This window comes from Dermacentor variabilis, chromosome 4, assembly GCF_050947875.1.
Source record: "Dermacentor variabilis isolate Ectoservices chromosome 4, ASM5094787v1, whole genome shotgun sequence".
In the NCBI taxonomy this organism is placed as follows: Eukaryota; Metazoa; Arthropoda; class Arachnida; order Ixodida; family Ixodidae; genus Dermacentor; species Dermacentor variabilis.
In genome coordinates, this window is record NC_134571.1 from 46,474,642 (window position 1) to 46,493,511 (window position 18,870).

An 18,870-nucleotide genomic window follows, 5' to 3' on the forward strand; every position below is an offset into this window, starting at 1 on the left:
AGTGATTGATTTAGGGTTCAAAAAGAAACTCTAGTCTGAGGGGCCGGGTTTTGTTTGTTTGTCTATTCCATGTCGAAAACCATCACATCAAACATATACCGCAAGTACAATAATCGCATAAGAACACATCTGTTTTATATGCGTTATCATATGATCATATGAGATTATTGGATATGTGGGTTATGTGTGATAGGAACTTTTGCTAGGGATCTTTTTGTTTTGTTTCTTGTTGTTTTGTTTTTCTTTTCTCCTGTAAGACATACCAATGGTGTTTGCCACTTTGAAAAATAAGTGCTAAACAATACAATTGTAGGTGCTAAAGAAGGTAGGTACAAATAAAAATAATAATAAAAACGTATTTCATACTTTTCCTACTCTTTCTGCCTGTATATAACATCAATCATTGAGCATTCGGTCACTTGAGTTTGCTTTCGAAGATGGCTCGCACAATCAAGGAACGATTCTTTCTCAACTTTTGAAAATTCTTATGGAAGCAAAGATGGAGGCGTTAACTGAACAAACTTGCACTTGTTGACGCAAGTTTTCGCAGCTCAATTACTATATCGTAAGCGACGGCGCCCGCTCACGTTTGACTAAGACAGAAAACAACGGCATTCTTTCGTTTTATCTCTGTACAAGTCTTGTAGCCAGTTGTCGTCTCTCATTAGCTGCATGTAGGTAATGGTGTCGCCTGCGTTATGTAGTCGCAGAGCACGAACGGATGTCGCATGCTATATAGAAAGAGGACAAGCAGGGATGCTAACCTGAGAAATTTTCTGTTGGTTGCCCTGTATATATGCGATACAGAATGGGAACACAAAGGAGGAAAGACCGAAGCAATGTAAACACATGCGTGAGGAACGTGCAACGTACACACGTCTGCAGTCTGTCAATCTTGAGCACTTTCTAAAAAGGCAAAGTAAAGCGTTTTCGATGCTTACAATGTAAGTGCCGCTCGTTACCAAGAAGACACTACGACAGTCTGCTCAAAGAACGGATGGCTGTCCAAAGTGTATTCTCAATAGGAAAGTGAAACAAATTGCGCTAGGTCCTGACAACGGAGATGTATCCATCGTTTGCACCTCAGCCGCGTCGATAACGTGAGCGCAAATTAAGCTGCCACTTTCAGACCAAACGAAACTCGTCATTTTCCGAAAGAAGGAGCTTCGGATGCCTTGTTTTCTTGGGGCATGCGTCAAGAGAAAGAAAGAAAGAAAGAAAGAAAGAAAGAAAGAAAGAAAGAAAGAAAGAAAGAAAGAAAGAAAGATCTCTCTAGCGCACGCAGTTAGTGGCTTCTAAATTTGTCCACGCATACGCAGTTTATTTCTAGATCGATCGGGTTGGCCAGCTGTCATACGCTGTTGTCGCTCGCTGCTGTCATTACCGTGTTAGCATGCGGATACGCTCACGCAGCGCGTGCGTACTGGATAAGATGCTTACCTATTTTTTATTACTTCCTTTCTTTTTTTAGGTTTCTTAAAATTGTACCTGAAGCGTGCCAAGAAAACTCAGGGCGATGAAAAAAAAAGAAAGAAAACGCCTGGTCAAACTCTACCTCTTGAATCGGACATACACAGCTTTCCCTGTGTAAGAATTGCTCGCTATTCGCCGTTGTCCTCGCTGTATGTTAGCGCGTCTGCTATAGCAATTTGCCTTGTGTTTGCCTCCTGTGTTTATACTTACGAGCCATTATTCTGCGCGGACGGATTGGCAAGGCTGAGTCCTCAAGTGTATATTTGTGCTTGAGAGGAACCGTACCTTTAACGAACACACTCAACGTATGGCGCACTTAATTGAAAAACAGTCTTAGTTGCGCACCTCCAAATGCCGGTAGGACAGAGAGTGGCACGCCACTCATTCGATAGCTTGCAACGGTCAGATATTCAATCTATAAACACTATAGCGCAGGTCCCAAAACTTCCGACAGTGGAAAGCTAGTGATACTTCGTGACACTTGAAAACATGGTTGCTTGTAGCCGTGGGAAAAAGTTAACAAAAAGAACGAAAGAAAGGAAGAAATGCTGAGATAGTTCACTACTTCCTTTCCTGTGCATTTGAGCAGTTAACAGAAAGAAAAAAAGTAACACACGTTGCGACGTGAGGCAATCGACCAGCCAGGTATGTACGGCGGGCAATGTCGGGGAAACACGACGTCGAGACCGCTGGAGCGTCAAAACGCGAGGTGGCGACAGTCACGCATCTCTTCCACCGTTCAATACGTGCAGCCGCTCCTTGCGAACGTCGACACACGGGCACAGGGCGGCTTTTGACGGAATGAAAAGAACCAAGACGGTTCGACCTCCCTCAAACCTTGCACCACGTCATGCTTCCTCCCGGCCGTGTCTTCCGTGAAGCTTTCACCTTTCTCCAAAGCAGCCCTTGTGTCATCGTGTGCGTTCTTAGAACGCGCTCTTGCACGTGTCCTTACAACGTTAAACACTTCGGGATCGCACCACCTCTTGTTAAAAAAAAAACGAAAAAGAGAACGATGCAAGGCGGGGACTGGTGGCAGAGATCCCGAAAACAGCTGGAAAGGAAGAACCCGGCCCTGCCCTGTATACGTAAGATGTCCCAATGCGCCCGAAACTCTGAACTCTATTGGCCTCAGCACACATACTGCATTTTTTTTTCTGTTTATACGGACGCTCAGCAGAGCGCAAGAATAACGTCAAAAGGAGACACGGCCCACCAGCTCCGGCTGGGACCGCACAAGAAGCAACAATAAAGCTCGCCTGTCGTTTAGGGAAGTCTCCGACCACAATGCGTCTGTCAAGCCTTTGGACAGACGGAAGGGACGGCACGTCAAAAGGCGACCCGCTCGAGGAAAACCAAACAGTCGGTCAACGCATTTGAAAGGAGGAGAGGGCACTGCTATATCAGACAGCAGTCGTGCGTTGCGAAGGTTTCCGGAAAACTGTTGGCCTTGGAAATAACGTGAGTGAATGCGCATATGAACGTGCTTTCCTTTGATTTTTCATCCTTTACTTCCTTTCCGACTTCTCTCTCTTTCTCCATGAAGACAATATAAAGCAAGGAGCTAAAATTCGCCCCAACGACCGTCCACGTTTTCTGAGCAACACACCGCTTAACTGCCGGGGATACTGAAAACTGCAGCTGGAATTATGCATCCGAAAGAGTTTAACGTGCAAATGTTTTACGCCTTGGGCGCCGTTTAATTACCCGCGGCTCCTTTCTATCCAAACAGCATTTCTATTCCAAGCAGCAGTTATTTCTCATACTCTTTTTTTTCTCTCTTTCTAGTTCGCAGATTCTTGCTGATTAAGCGGCACAGTGCCGGGCACCGCTCCAACCTGAGGCCATCGCAACAGCCGCACTCAGCAAGCGGCAGCCAGCAGTATAGCAATGGCAGGTGGTCAGTGAGACCGAGCCACCGGAAGAGGGGCCACGATCGCACGCGCAATCTCAACGCCGGTTGGTCATCCTTGCTCTACTGCCCTTTAGAGAAACGAACACTTCGTCCGGAGCACGCTATAGATAAAGAACATGCCGTCCTTGTAGGCACACTCTAAAGAGCGGCGCGCCCACACAACAAGACAAAGGAAAAGCCGAACGTCTTTTCTACGACTTGGAACGTGCGGACGATATGCAGGGTGTTGTGAGAAGCCCAGTAAACAGTATACTCGCTGAGTTTCACGAGGAGCATTGCATGCATCCGTCTCTTTATCCTTTCATGCCTGCTTGCACCTCCGTTTGCTTGCCCACGAGCGTTCAACCGACCTTCCCGACAACACGTATAGAAGCGCTATAGGCGGCAATGAATCGGCGTCGACGACCAAGGTGGGAAAGGGGGAAAAAGAAAGGGGAGGGAGTGCAGCTGATTTACGGCGCCCGTGTCACCCGCATTTGGAGCGCACCGCGCTGTGTTGTTGCCAAATGCCCAAGCGTGCGGAAAGTCACGCTTCGCTTTGCGCATGCGCATCTCGTCGCGCTGTGATGCAAGTGGTGCCACTATGTAGTATACAAGCGAGAGCAACTTCTATTTCGTTTCGTGCAGGATGGAGAATAGAAGGAGAAAACCTCCTTTCGTTTGTACCTTTTCGGTCCTTCTTTTTAATTTTTTCTATATATTTTCTGATAGTTTTCCTCTTTCTCGAAGTTCATAAGCTTTTCGCTCCGGGCGAAGATGGCTGTCTGTCGAGGAAGCGGATGAAATTAAGGAAACATTGCGACAGACAGGAAGACAACGCCCTCTTTCTGTATTCGCGCACACAAAAGCGTATAATACACTCTAAACGCTATGCCTACACAATCGTTCTGCGCTGCAGTCGTGACTACCGGAGGCGCGCGCGAGGAGCTGCAAGCAGGTCGCCTTGGCTGATTTGTTGTGGCGTGACGGTGTGATGGGGAAAGACATAAATTAAGGAGCTCACGCTGCCGTCTATAACGAAGACCCCGTTAATTCGTCTCACAGCGAAACGAACGGGACACACTTTACTGTTATAGCGAAAGAAAAAAAAACGCGTATCTTTTAATCTTTATCGCTCCCCTTTTATTTCGTCTCTGCAAGCGTTCTCCCCGAATCTTGGTGAAAAAAAAAAGAATACGCCTATAAATTTTTCGCAAGCCTCTCTTTACTTTTTTTTCTTTTTCTTCTTTTTTTATTTCCTCTCATCGTTCTTGAATTAGTGCGACCTGCGGTGATTTCTTTTTCTTTAGCGGTCGCCGCTCTATTCTTTGTCGTTGTTGTATTTAGGTCATCGTGATCCACCACCTTTTTCTTTATTACCTTTTTCCTTACCTTCATTGTGTAATTTATTTCTGTTTTTCTACCGCTTCCCGAAACGCAGACAAGCGCTGTGCCCTTTCTGGTGGTAGGCGCCACCCTGTTACTTCCACTCCATTTCGTTCTATCTGTTTGAAGATATGTCTTCAAATCAAATAACAACAATTATCGCGCTGCGTGGTCTAGTTGCACGCGGTGTCGCGTTACGCGGAGGGTGAGAGATTTACAGCGGGAAGAATCAATTTAGGCAAGCAAACTTTTTTTGTGTGTGTGTGTTTGAGGGATAGCCAACCGTTCACTCGGTGAAGGATAAGAAGGAAAGGTAGGCAAGCGAAGGGCAACAGAGAGACAGAGAAAAGAACTGCGAAAAGACGACGAACAAGTGATCAAAATAAACGGAAGAGAGGGGGGGGGAAAGACAGCGCATCGAAACGAACGAAGCGGAAGGAGAAAGAAATATAGACGCACGGTCCGCGGCCGAGGCCATCTGTGGTGGTCCACGCAGCTCTACGTACTGCAAAGCGGACAGGCAGGCAGGCCGAGTTCGCTCGCGCCGCGAAACGACGTCCATTTCGCGCGAGCCAACGCATCCACATCTGCGGCGGCCTCGGGAAATCGGAACTTTCTTTTTCCGCTCGAAGGGCGCTCGCGGAGCAGTACATCTCGCGCCCGAGCGGTAACCCGCAGCAAGAAGCGCGGCGCATTTTCGCGGAAGCGCGCGCCCTTCATCACTCGGCTCGCGGGCCTTTCGGCACGTTTTTCGCGAGTGCTGGGAAAGAACCGTGTGCGCAGAGAGCACGCGAAACCACGAAAGCATGCTCGCGAGCGAGCATGGGCCCGATGTGATGCCCCCGTCCACCTCCCTGCCCTGCGGGAGTTTGTTCCGGGCGGGCGTCCGACGCGGCGATCTGAAAACGATAGCTGCGAGGGCTTATTCGCGATGCCCGAGACCTCTAGGCGACGCGCGTAGTGAACCAAGATGGCTGTCCGGAGGAGGATCGCGAGCGAAGCGGAGGGGCACGGAAACGTGTTCTATATAGCCCGTTGTGACAAGTCTGCGGCAACACGTCACTTTTATTACTTGACATATTGAGTCGCATGGAAGCGGTACTGCGATTACATAGATAATTAAAGATGAATAAGTACAAATTAATTCCGTGCTAATGCATTTGCGTTATGCAGTGCGTTATGTAGCTTGTTACACTCGCGTACCTGACAGTGCCACGGGAGAATTTCGAGGGGAGAGGCGGAAACGCCCCAGTACATGCCCTACCTGATGCTTTATCACTAGAACATAAAAGAAAATGGGGTAAGTTGTCAGCTGTAATGTGCGACAGGTAATAACAGTGTATCTCAGCTATATGTGGCGTGTTTTATGCATGAAGCAGTTCTTCAAACACTTAAATATGCCCGACTTTATGAACATTACAAACGCAGGTAAGGAAATTCATTCGCCGATGTTCGTAATAATGAATATTCAATGTCTGAACTATCAATACCTCACTTCATTTTTGCACATTTCCCTCAGGGCAAATGTATGGCAATGCACGTGCGGTGTGAATAATATTAAAAAATGTACCGGACTGTATAGGAAGACATATTGCTGCGTGGCTTTTGACATATTGCTTCGACTTCTTGCAAGCTTACAAGAAAAACATGCTTTTCAGCCCAACTTATGCAGCGTTTCATATGCCCCGTAAATTTGAACGCGTTAATCGTATAGTAACACATAAGAGAGCGTAACACGTAAGATAAGCATACAACAAAATTTTTATTTGCTTAATATGACTGCCGAAAATTCTACAACCGGTGCGCTGAAAATAATAAAAAAAAAAAGCTTTACACAAGCGTAGACATAGCCCATACGCACGAGTGTCTCTTTATATGCTCTGTTCAGTTCGCGCTTTTTTATTCTTCTTAAATGAACTTCCCGCTGCCACTTTCTGTAATTGCACATAATCCTCCTCATCGGTGGGGTCACGACCCTGCCTATCCATAGCCTCACCACCCATTGTTTCTCGGCGAATTTTGCAAGAAAGAAGAAGACTCATGTCGCTGTGGGAAATTCGATTTATGCTCTGGGAAGCGCAGCACATGCGCTGGCTATTGTTGTTCTTGACCACCGTACCAGCGAAAGAGAGAGAGAGAGATAGCAAAGAGAGGGAAGGCAGGGAGGTCAACCAGACGAGCGTCCGGTTTGCTACCCTACACTGGGGGAAGGGAAAAGAGGCAAACAAAAGTCTGTGCCTGCATGGCCGGTGTTGGCACAGCCCGGACTAGCCACGTGAAGACGTGGCCGTATACCGCGTTGTCGTCTGCTCATCCTCCTCGTGCCTTTGCTCTCGTGCACCGCGGCTCGGCGCGACAGTGTACGGGCATTGCGAATAACCGTGTGAGGCTCATTGCGCGGCGAATGAAAGAACGGATTCCGTTTCGTGCATGGAGGGCAACGCTGCGAAGGCCAAAGAGACTTATCTCGCTGCTAACATTCGCTATGAATAAAAAGAAAAAGAAGGAGGAGGAAATAGTGCGTCACATAGAAAAGAAAGATGTATATATATGTATGCGTCACATATTTCCATGTAAGATTAAGTATCATACTTCTATATTACGAAATATCACGTATAACTTTGATATGTAAGGCAACGCAAATATGAACCTTCTTTTTTTTTTTTTACCACCGAGCGAGCAGAGTGAGACGTTTCTGCGACCAGCAGTCGTAGCGCAGCATTTGCGCTCGCGACCAATCAATTCGGAGGACGCTTAAGCTACGCCTTTAAGAGTGGAACGCGATGGCATTCAAAGATCCCTGACTGCGTCTCACGGTTCCCGGCAACTAGAGGGCATGTAACCGTAATGTTTACCGGGAAACGCTGGCCGCGAGCGCTATGCACGAAGGCGAACTTTCTGGTAGAAACGCGGCCTCCTGCGTAGGCCGATCCCGAAGGTCGTGAAAAGCTTCCCTCCCCCCCTCCCCCCCCCAAAGAAAGAAGAAAATATTACATCATATCATTTTTGAGGTTTCTGTTGCTCTTTCGCATTTTTAATAGTTAAGTCAGAGAAGATTTAGCATAAACGCATGCTCTGTCGGTGTTTTGTTTCTTGACATCTGTTTGTGGGCTGCCATTCTCAAAACTTCGAACAATAATAACTTTGTCAAGAATGTAAGACAAGGTATGAGCAACTTTAGTGATAGAATCGTATGACAATATAACCCGCATATATTGCATGTCATATAGCAAGGCGTGCCGTGTACATGTACCTAAGAAGATTTGTAAATTTTCGCTCACGGAAAACTCCACCGGCGCCGACGACGACGTCGGATTTTTTGCGACATGGTGCCCTTAACGCTATCGCGTTAAAACATAACGAGTCCCATACTGAAAGCGCAACTGGGCACAAATAAGACGTGATTTGACGTACTTTACCTCCACAAGTTGTAGTGGTGACACATTAAGTAGTTATTCGGTAGAAAACGTCGCAGATTAGAATAAACTGCACTGTCAAACTATAGTATACAACAGTACTACTTGCGCATATATCGGTTCAACAGCGTTGCCTGCCAAGAATGAAACGGAGTAAAGGCTGGAATGACCTAACGAGTTCTATCGCTTGATTCTATTTCTTTCTTATCGTCTCCACCACTCACGACCAGCCGATCCCGGTGATAATTAAACTTAAAAAAGTGCCGTTTAGACCAGTGACAAATTCCTAACAGGCTACGTCAAATCGTTACAGAATCATTACAACATCCCAACCCTATATAGTTTCAAGCTTGTAACTGCTGTTGCAGCGACTTTACTGGCTAGCCTGCTTTGTGTCTTTCGCCTTGTTGTCAAACCTCATGGCTCTTTGTCCAACTCCCGAAATGTGAGCATGGTTTCACTCCTTTGTAGAACTGCGTGTGTGCCTCTGAGTGTCCTGTTACTCTCTTCTGTACCTTCTTTTGGTCGTATGCGAAACTTCGCAAATGTTCGTGATATTTTACTGTCTTCAGTGTTTTTACAGTTTCTTTTGTTCCACGCTAGCTCAGGTTGACCTCTCTGTCTTTCCTGTCAATAAATTTTATCCATCTATCTTCATGCTTTTAGTTTTGTTTTCCTTGCGAGGGGGAGTAGCCGGCGCCACCGAAAACTCCAACCCTTTCCTTTGAATTCATATCCATACGCGAATCAATTCTGCCGCCAGAAACAGGTCGAATTCACTTGGTTTTCGGGTATATCTCCGCTGGAAATGAGCTCGCCTATATACTGTATGGTTCGCAAAGCTCCTCGTTCAGGATTTGTATCACATGTGCGCCAGAAACGAGACGACCTCGCGCAAGCACGATTGGTCTCGCGTCGAGAGCCAACCAGCGTGCCCGGCGACGACGGCTGGCTGGGCCCCCCGCACCGGAATTGCACCTGGACCGACGGGCGTAATCGACGGCAGCGGCGGTGGCGACGAGTGCGGAGCCACGGCTGAATCATGCGCGTTGCGTGAACGGGTCTCATCAGAATGATAATAATGACGCGCTAACAAAGCCGCGAGCGCGCGATCGTGGGCGAGAGAGTCTCACACGCACGACACAACAGTCAAACTATTGGAAAGAGAAAAAAGAAAAGAAAGGGAGAAAAAAAAAATCTCGTTGGAGGAAAAGGCACGCATCGGAAAATATGAAAGTCGAGAGGAAAGACCGATGGCGACTTTCATACACGCCACATGCCGCCTCTGTAGTGCGCGTGTATCTGTCTGTGTACGTTAAAAACACCACACGCACGCACACATGGCGGTGGTTCTTGCTTTCTCCATTCTCAGCTTCCTTTTCTCTTTATTTCTTATCTTTCTTTTCGTTTCCTCATTTTTTTTCCCCTGTTCAGTCCACTCTCTCTCGGGGATCTTCTGTCTCTGTTCGTTGGAGCAGCAGGCGTCGCTTTTCCTTTATGATTCTGGGACCGTCTCTCTCTACTGGGGTCGGTTACGAGGGTGTGGCAGGGAGGGGGGAAGCGCGGTACGCGACGCCGCTGGCCTGTGGCCTCCCCCCCCTTTCCTACCCCTCTCCCTTCACCCCAGTGGTGCATATTGCATAATGCGTAATGTACGATAGGGCACGGGTGACGTTTAATACGCGCGCGGGGTCGTGTGTCTGCCCACCGGAGGAGCATCTGCCCCGGTCTTGCATGCAGACCGAGATCTGGCAGCAGAACGCGCGCGGTTCGGAGCGTCGAGGGGAAACCGAGGGAAAGGGAGTTAGCCGCTGGAGGTGCATAGCTGGCGTGGTAAGAAGGAGGTCTAGCTAGGCGGGAGAGACGGGTGGGCGAAAGCGACATAAAACGCTATTGGCACCGACGCTTGTGTTTCACCGAACATCGGCAACGCCAGTCTGTGAATCGAGTTTCAGTTTCCCTCGTCCCAGGGAGTGCATAAACGTCTCGTCATACATACCGCGAACATGGATATCGTCTGTGGGCGCGTTCACTTTCGTGCGTTTAAGCTTAGTCTTCTTCTCCCCCCCCCCCCCCCCCCGTTACAGAGATCCTCGTTCGCATCGTTTGCAGCTGCCAGCATGAGAGATCGGGTGTCGCATTTAAGCCGCCGGTCTGCTCCAGCGTACTAATCGGCCCGGTAGCCTGTCCCTATAGACGCAGCGCGATCGACAGTATACATACGGTAGACGTCAATAGCCTGAGAACTATTTGTTCATAACCTTTGTTTTCTGTTTAAGAAATGTATGATGACTTTCATTACTTGAGCTTCATTATTTCGATAGCGGGTTGTCGCCCGCTATTGAATGTCCGCATTTATTACAATGTATAGCCAAAAAGCCGTCGTTTTGTTCCGTATACGTTGTTGGCATGTTCCAGAAAAAATAAACACTTCTCAATGCATGCTTCCTATCGTTACGTCTTTTCTTGCGTTTTTACTCTAACCAGGAGGATGAAGCTAGATGTTAGTGAATACTTTACGTCACGCTATAATTTGCAATGAAACGGCAATGTCCGCCTTTTCAAGTAACCCAGGTCATGTGGAAAAACTGCGCTAACAAAAGTGAATTTCGATATATTATGTTTCCAGTATGAAGTAGACCATATGATAGGCATGCGTGTTTCAATAACGCGAGGAATTTGATCCGGGAAAACCAGAAGAAAGCGAGAAGAAGAAATAAAGGAAAAAAGAAAGGCTTTTGCGCGGTCGTCTCATATTCCAGGACTTGACACGTCCGCCCTTCAGAATGTTGGAGGTTCACTGCGCTTCATTGCGCAAGTCTCGATGAGTTTAGTTTTTAATACGCTCGCTCATAGAAGTGACGCGCAAGATCGCCGCCATGAAAGACGACTCGCCTGTACTTCTTGCACAGCCAGTGCATCAATGTCGAAAATAGAAAGCGTATGTGACTCACCTGGCATTTGCAGGACTAGAGCCAGCGCCCATGAGAGAGGCAGCGTTCCACAGTCGACTCGCAGATCTGTTAGAAACAGGAAAGAAATTGCAAGTCTCCTATTAATTTTATTAACCGGTATAAAAAGTGGGCGCTACAAAGAGTGCTAAATTTGTTGGTGTTTCCTTTTTGTATTAGAGCTCCAGTTTAAAGAAAGAAGTAAAAAAGAAGGCGCATCATAATAACAAACACTACACACATTATAACACAACTTTCAAGCACTCAGCTACTGTCTTATGGCGGGCGTATTCACCGGAAGCATGGTCTAGCTATTTGGCGCAGTCACCGCTACATTACACTGGGAGAATCCAACACAAATCTTATCAAAGTGTTGTCGTTGTTTGGCTACGAGGGAGATTGTAGTAGTAGGGAAATATTTTTATTTGTTCAAAAGGGGGATGGGGTTCAAAACTAAACACTTCAAAAAGAAACACAACTAAAAAGAAGATATAAGTTGAAACAATGACAGGAGAACTTGATTTGGCACAGACCCACTAGGGAGGAATGACTGCAGAAAAGTAAAACAGCGACAAACGCGAAAAGTGACTACAAGTGATAAAAAGACACAAACAAGAAGGGACAGCAGCGCCCGTGGAAACACCGCTCGCTCCATCAACTGTCTGTCTCGGACCACAATGAAACAACTGCAGGTACGCGTGTGATGTTCGTGCACTCGTCCACCCGCGCACTAGCTGTCATAAGGTGAAGCCGTCATTTCGCGACGTCAGAGCAAGTGGAAGAAAGCAAGTATGGATGAGATCCCAGGCTCCAGAACGGCGAGGAGGCATCGGACGACCGCACACCAGAGCCGGGAACGAAATGGACTGCAACAACAATGAGTACGCATCTAGTACTTCTTTTTCCTTTTTGTGTTTCTTTCTTGTTGTTGTTTTTTGTTTATTTATTGCTTCCCAGGCCATCGCTCTCTATATACATCGCTCTCTCCATGGAGCCCAGAGCCCCGGCCAGAGACCCGTGGTGGGTCATTCTGATGCGTGGCGCGGTCTGTCTTTCTTTCACCTGATCCACACCACACGTCCCACTTTCGGCCACCCACGGCCGCGGACGCAATCATATCCCCATTTGTCAGGGTCCGAATCTTCCAGATTCCTCTGCTCCGGTCGCTGCTGCCAACCTCTGGCTCACAGCCGACCCCTGGACACTGCATTACCCCAATCTCTCCCCGCCCCCCGTGCCTTTCGCAGCCCCTCGCTTTCCCTCCCACCAGTCTTTCGCAGTGAGCTGGGTCTGACCGCTCGGTTGACCGCGGCCGCCCGACCATTTGGAGACGCGTTCGTGCTTCCCGTCTCGGCTGACAGACTTCAGAGCTGGAGGGAGAAAGTCACCGCCACCAATAAACATATACGGGCGACGTTGATGCGCATCTAGGATGGGATGCGCTGATCGCATAGCCATGTCCTTTTTTTGTCTCTCGAAGCGCCGTGGCTTCGCGTTTGACACTGACTGCCACTACGTGTGACTCTTTGTCAAAATGTAAATGTTCCGGTGTCACATTCGTACTTCGTTCATATCACATCATCACGGATTTCTCAGATACGGTCACTGAGGTAGCTAGCCTCAAGTAGTGGACTATGCTACCGGTGCTATGATGCCCATATATAGTGACACTAGTTGGGGGCTGAACGAGAAGATAGGAAACCGAGGACCCGATTTTTATTAGTCTTGTGACTTGTGTTTGAGCGTCTAGTGCGTGTTCAGAGTTTTTCTTTATTTTTCTTTCTTCATCAATTTTGCCTGAGTAGTCTATTTGGGATTTTGGAATAAGCGGCCCTAAGGAAGCATACCTTGCATTTTTTCCATATATATCCGATACAATCTGAATAACCATGTGAGGCATGCTGTGACTGTAACAAACAACCAGAGTCGTGTTTCCGCTGCTGGTGCCCGTAATAAAGTAATGTTTCCGTACACGTTTCGCGTTGTTGTGTACAGGTTTCGTTGTTAATTTCACCTTCATTTCTCACTTTATTTTATTTTTCTGAGCCGAGTATTTGAAGCTTTGTGATAGCCAGCTCCACAGATCCCACATTCCATTTTTCGTTGTATTAATAATAAATGCTGTGAGACTCGCGAGGAGGACTGTACACCCAAAAACAAGGCCGAGCCGCGAAGCTATTAATCTGACCTTCAACGAGAATACAGGTTCTTCATTCTTAATTCTGTTCGCTTCAGCGCCTTCGACTCATCCCCTAACATGGCGCGATTTTGCAGGCAAGCGCTTCCACGTCGCCCAATGCATGCCTCGTCGACACGGACGGGTACTATGCGCGAAGCCCCATACTACACCACGCGATAACGGTTTGCTAGTAAACCCCTGGTTTTAACCTGTTTAAAGATCACTATATAAAGGGCAGACATCACCAGTCCAACTGATATCGTCTTATAAAACTGGTACAGCGCAACATAGAAAGGAAGAAACAAGCCGAGCCGGCCAGATACAGGAACAGAGCGCTGAACCAGTTTTAGAATGCAATACCAACTCGCCCAATCCTCAACCCTAGCCTTACAGTTACTTCCGCACAGGTGGTTTCTGAGGTCGCAAATACAAAATCGGCGCAGCTGAAACACGTGCAGGATTGCTGTTGGCGAAAAATGTTGCCTTGGAACCACAACAAAAAAACCAACAAAAGAAACAAGGAGAGAGATATACGAAGACTAAATACCGACGCAGCAGTGCAACTCTGCGAATACCGCCAAACGAATATATCCGGTTCGCTATCTCCGGTGACCACCCGAAACTCGCTTTAAACAATAGCCTCGTGCTTTCCAGGAATTTCGGTGGATTTCGATCAAGAAAAAGAAAGAGAGAAAAAAAGCGCGGAGGTGGACGAGCTAGTTGCATGCCACCGAGGAGTGACCGTGTATAGAGGTGAGCAGTTGCGAACGCGCGAAAAGCCAACAAACGGGAGACGTTAAAGTCGAACGAGCTGCTGTACTATGAAGCGGCCGGAGCCGCAGGGCCGCGCTTTTGGCAACGGGCGAAGATTCGGGAAGCAGAGAAAGAAAAAGAGGAGGGGGGGTGCAGCAGTGTGCCGAAAAGCGGGCGAAGCCCCGGGGCCAAACACGTGACACGGAGAGTAAGAGAACGATCAGCGAGACACGCCCCACGGCTCCCTCCCCCTCTGGCCGGTAAACACTGTAATTACGCCGCCGGGGTGCCTCCTCTGCGAGCATCCGAAGAGGCTACAACGTTGGCTGCACCGCCGGGGCCACTAACTCCGCGCTTGCTCGGCTCTTGCCGACGAAAAAAAAACCTGCGCACGGATTCCCGGCCCAAACGGGGCGCAATGAGGCGGCGGCGTGAACTGAAAAGCTACGGAGATACGTGGTCGCAATGGGCGCACAGATACATAGCAGTGACACGGTTAGCTGCGGCCGCCGTGGCTGGGGCAGTGCAGACCCAGACGCTACACAACGAGAAACGACCATTATAAGACGAGTACATTTCTTTCGTTTATTTTTATATCAATAGCAGTGAAAACGAAACAACGGTGCCGCGGATTTGTACGACGTTATGCGGAAGAAGAAGAGAGAAACATTTTCGTGCTGTACGGGAAGGTGTAGGCGTGCACACAAGTAGAACGAGAAATACAACTCACGCGTCCATGATTGGGCGCCTGCTTTTCAGTACCATGAATCCGTACCGGCTTGCTCGCACTTTCATTCGTTATAAAGGAAACACTATCCTTGAACGGCTTATACTTCAAATCGCCACCGACAAAGTGCGAACGGAACCCAAGCAGCCAAAAGTAATCCAGGGTATAATATATTACAACTTCGACCCCTAACTACGACCACTAAGACTTGAAAGAAATGCAACCTTTCCTGGGAACTTCAGCATGCTCGCCATGCACATTCCCTCCTGAATTCTACGCAAAACTGAGAAGGAATGCAAAACGCGTGGAAACAGCGATGATACGTGCCACGTAAATATTTGATGACAGGCGCGATAGGAACTGCGACGAACTTAGGCGCAATTTTCTAAATGCGAAACTCTGCCCGCGGAACTATTTCGCGGACCAATGACAGTGATGAACGTCACGTAAGAACCGTCCTTATACTAAACACGACGGCAATTTCATTAAACACTCGACGTGCTGCAGGCTGCGCTGCGCGCATACGACGCCTGAGGGGTATGCGAACGTCACTGTTGCACCGCTGGCAGCGGCCAGTAATTTATCAATGAAAATCGCCGCACAACAGATGACTGCGGGAGGGGTGACTACAAATGAATTAAGCGTCTCACGTCGTAATGAACGCCTAATTGTCGCGAACAGCTTCGCAAGAGTGTCCGCGAACTTTGTCCCCGAGTGATTACGGCGTCGTTTGTCCTGAGCCGCAATTGCGGAAGAATAAGCGATGTATTACGCGGTCGCTGCGCATGTATATACCTCTTTGGTTCTGCGAACCAGGTACACGGTGACCCCTTAAGTGCGCTCTTGAGCTCCTTACGCTGTCTGCATGTCCCTCAGCCCCAGACCTGAGACATGGAAAGGTTCCTCTCTGTCTCTTTTATCCAGTATATCCACTGCTTTGTGGCAATGCGACTACCACGGAAGAAGTTGCTACCACACTACAGGTTGGGGACGCTTTGTGATCCTGTTTTCAAGCCAAATGCGGCTAGGCTCACGTTTTTTCTGACATTTATTGTCTTCCGAAACTATGCTGAGGTCATACTGTGTAAGAGGATACACTGCGGCGAGATGGCTTTGTACGCATGAAAAATGACTGGCGCAACGTCCCATTATTGTGCAGTAGTGTCTAACACAGGACTCGCCGATACACGTATAAACATGATCGAAGATTTAGATTTCACTTTCAATTTGAAGGTGTTATAGAACCCGCACTGTTTATCCATAGTGTCAATCACGAAGAAAAAGAGAAAAGAAAAGAAAAAGAAAATGCTTTTCCGTGTATAGTGGTGGCTCAAACGTCTCAGCCGCTGAACGCGGGTCAGACGCCGATCGCTTCGCCGTGGAAGCCGGACATATCCCAAGTCGGTCGTTTTCTTTTGTTGCTCTCCCCCTCCTTACGAAATCCGCGCAGCCAACAAAGCCTCGTCGTAAAAACGTCACAGCGCGCGTGCCAGTATAACGCGGGCGGTCTTGCGTAAAAGAGAGCAAGAGACGCAACAGATGCGAGTCGCACCCTCGAATAAACCGATTCGGAAAGCTGCCAAGCCAAGTGTATTCTAGAGCGACAACGCACAAGGCGCCACCAAGGACCGTTTGCCGCCACCGTTTGCCGGAGCGCGAACGTCAGCCGCGTCGCCCGAGCGCGCGTGTGTAACTACACGGTATACGGCATCCATGTAGTCAGCCCGTCTCGTATTTCGAGATTTGCGCACGGGGAACGTCGCCGCACAGCGAGTCGCGACGCGAAGCAGCAGTGCCACTATAGCGGCAGCAGCAGCAGTAAGTGCGCCTCGCTTATCAGCGCAGGGCAGCTGCGACGCCGGTCGAGAACAGGGGGGAGGAGATGGGGGCGCGGCGACACGTCGTACGAGGCCTCTTGGAGCGGCGGACAGCTGTGTTTGCCCAACAACGACCAGGTGACGCACCGCAAACACGTTTCCCCGTATAGGCCTCCCTCTCTCCACATCGGGTCGTTCCGGCGTCGCTGCTAGTCCGTTTTCGTTTCTTTCCCTATCTGCTAGTTCGTTTTTTTTTTTTTATTGATATCATTTAGCCTCCTCCTGCGCAGACGAACAACGGCTCGGAAGCACTGAGCGCACCTTCCTGTTTAGTGAGTCGCGATCTGCTCCACATACACTACGCCTTTGTATGAATAGAATGCCGGTGGCGTTACTATACTGTAACGAAACATTTAGCCTTGAACGCGCACGTAAATTTACGGCGGTTCCAACGCGCTTGTTAAAATCGACGTTAAACGAAGCTTTCTTGAAATATTGCAGTTCGATTCTGTGCAAGAAAATACGTGATTAGCTCAATTTTACTCTATTTCTATGTACGCGCAAGCAACAGTTCACATTTTTCTCCCATCGCTGAAGCTTTGTGTCATCTGGTTGCGCGGGACGCGTATGCCTGTTCGTATTGCGCAGTGGATTTTGCAGCGTAACGAATGCCAGCCAGGCCACAAAGACATGCAAATGTTTTAAACACTCTGCTGACTCTGCGACACACGCTTCGCAGTCCGCCACCCACTCCACATCTCTCCTCCAGTGAGAGGCTTGCGTTAAACGGTTAGAAGTCGACCGACCTCGAAAGCGCCAAATGTGGCTATCGATTTAAAATGTCTGGAGTTGGTCTGTGTTTAGCGTGCCTGACCGCTTCGCAATTATTCATTTTCTTCCTAAGCGGTGGCGGATTGACTTGCTCCACTTGTCGAAGCCGCCACCACAAACTTTTTCGCTTTCGCTGATTTCGGAGATAAACAAAATCATCACCCACTTCGTCGTTGTTAGGATGCTTCGCCTTGAGGCTAGCTCCGCGGATTCTGCCACCGGCAGCAGCAGCTTCTCTTCTGAAGCCCTGACAGTGCAGATAAGCACACCGTTCAGTCATTAAAAATCTGCACAAAAATTGTTTCGTCATTCTATAGGATGTCTACTATTTACTATATATCTATTCTACTATCAGTAAGTAAATTCCGATACGGTATGTACTGTTCACGCACAGTATAGATACATGTGGTCCGTCAACGTATTGTTTGATTTCGCATGATTATCCATAATGTACCGTCTATAGTACGTCTACATGTGACCATGTACAAAAAATATAATAATAATTCAATAGCGAGGCAAGCTTACGCCCCACTTTAAGAACACTGTTACGTATTATGGCCGCACTGAAAAAAAAAAAGACAAAAGAAAGAAACGTTTGATTGCTTCCAACTAAATTTAATGAAACACTCATCGTTTGCATCTTTCCCATGCCTTCGCGTGAAGCAGGCGATGATGTCCGAGTGATGGTGAAAGGCGTGGAAGAAGGCGTTTGGCTTTTTTTTTTTCATTCATTTCTAGCACCTAACACGGGAAGATAAACGAGCCCTCAGGCACGCGTGCAATATACACCCCCGGGCAAAACAATCAACCCAACGTTGTCTACGCTTAGTTCCGCTTTTCCTTTCGTTTTACATTCGCTCGTTTACCCCTGGCTTATCCCTAGCATCGCGCGCCCTGGAGGACAGTCCAAGAAAAAAAAAAATATGGTATAAAAGAGCAAAACTCGCTCATTCAGAGCCAAAAAGAATAAGAAGGCAGAACAAGGGAGAATACCTCAGTTTCGCGATCGTCAGCGTTAAAAAAAAAAAAAAAAAAAAAAAAACTCGTCCACGTACCCATTATCACACAAAAACAGTTTTCCCTCCGCCGGGCCCGATCACTGGCATTAGGCTAATTGACAGTTGTCACGGGGCGCGGTCTGCGTCCCGCGGAACGCGCTCCTTTCGTTCTTCCTCCAGCAGTGGATGCACGTACACAGCCACCGGCCGACAGGTATACGCATTGCGCGCACACCTGCAGAGTGAGGAAGCGAGAGAGGCTCGACTACACCGCCCCGCGTTTAAGGAACCGTTCTAGAGCCTCGGTGTTTCTCGTTAGGAAGACCTCAGCGAGCGACTGCGGAAGGAAGGAAGCTGCACACACGCACGCACGCACACACACAGAAAAGCAGAACAAAGAAGCAGCACCGACGGGTAAACAGTTTACTGACGAAACTGCGCGAGC

At 48.3% G+C, this 18,870-nt stretch overlaps 1 protein-coding gene across 1 annotated transcript in view; it reads right to left on the bottom strand.

Annotated features, from left to right (window-relative positions):
* Positions 1–18,870, bottom strand: part of LOC142579052 (dachshund homolog 1-like) — a 252,665-nt gene that overhangs the window by 160,030 nt on the left and 73,765 nt on the right. Inside the window, exon 2 of the mRNA XM_075688875.1 lies at positions 11,124–11,189. Coding sequence (XP_075544990.1) covers positions 11,124–11,189 — 66 coding nt within the window. The remainder of the gene's footprint in view (positions 1–11,123; positions 11,190–18,870) is intronic.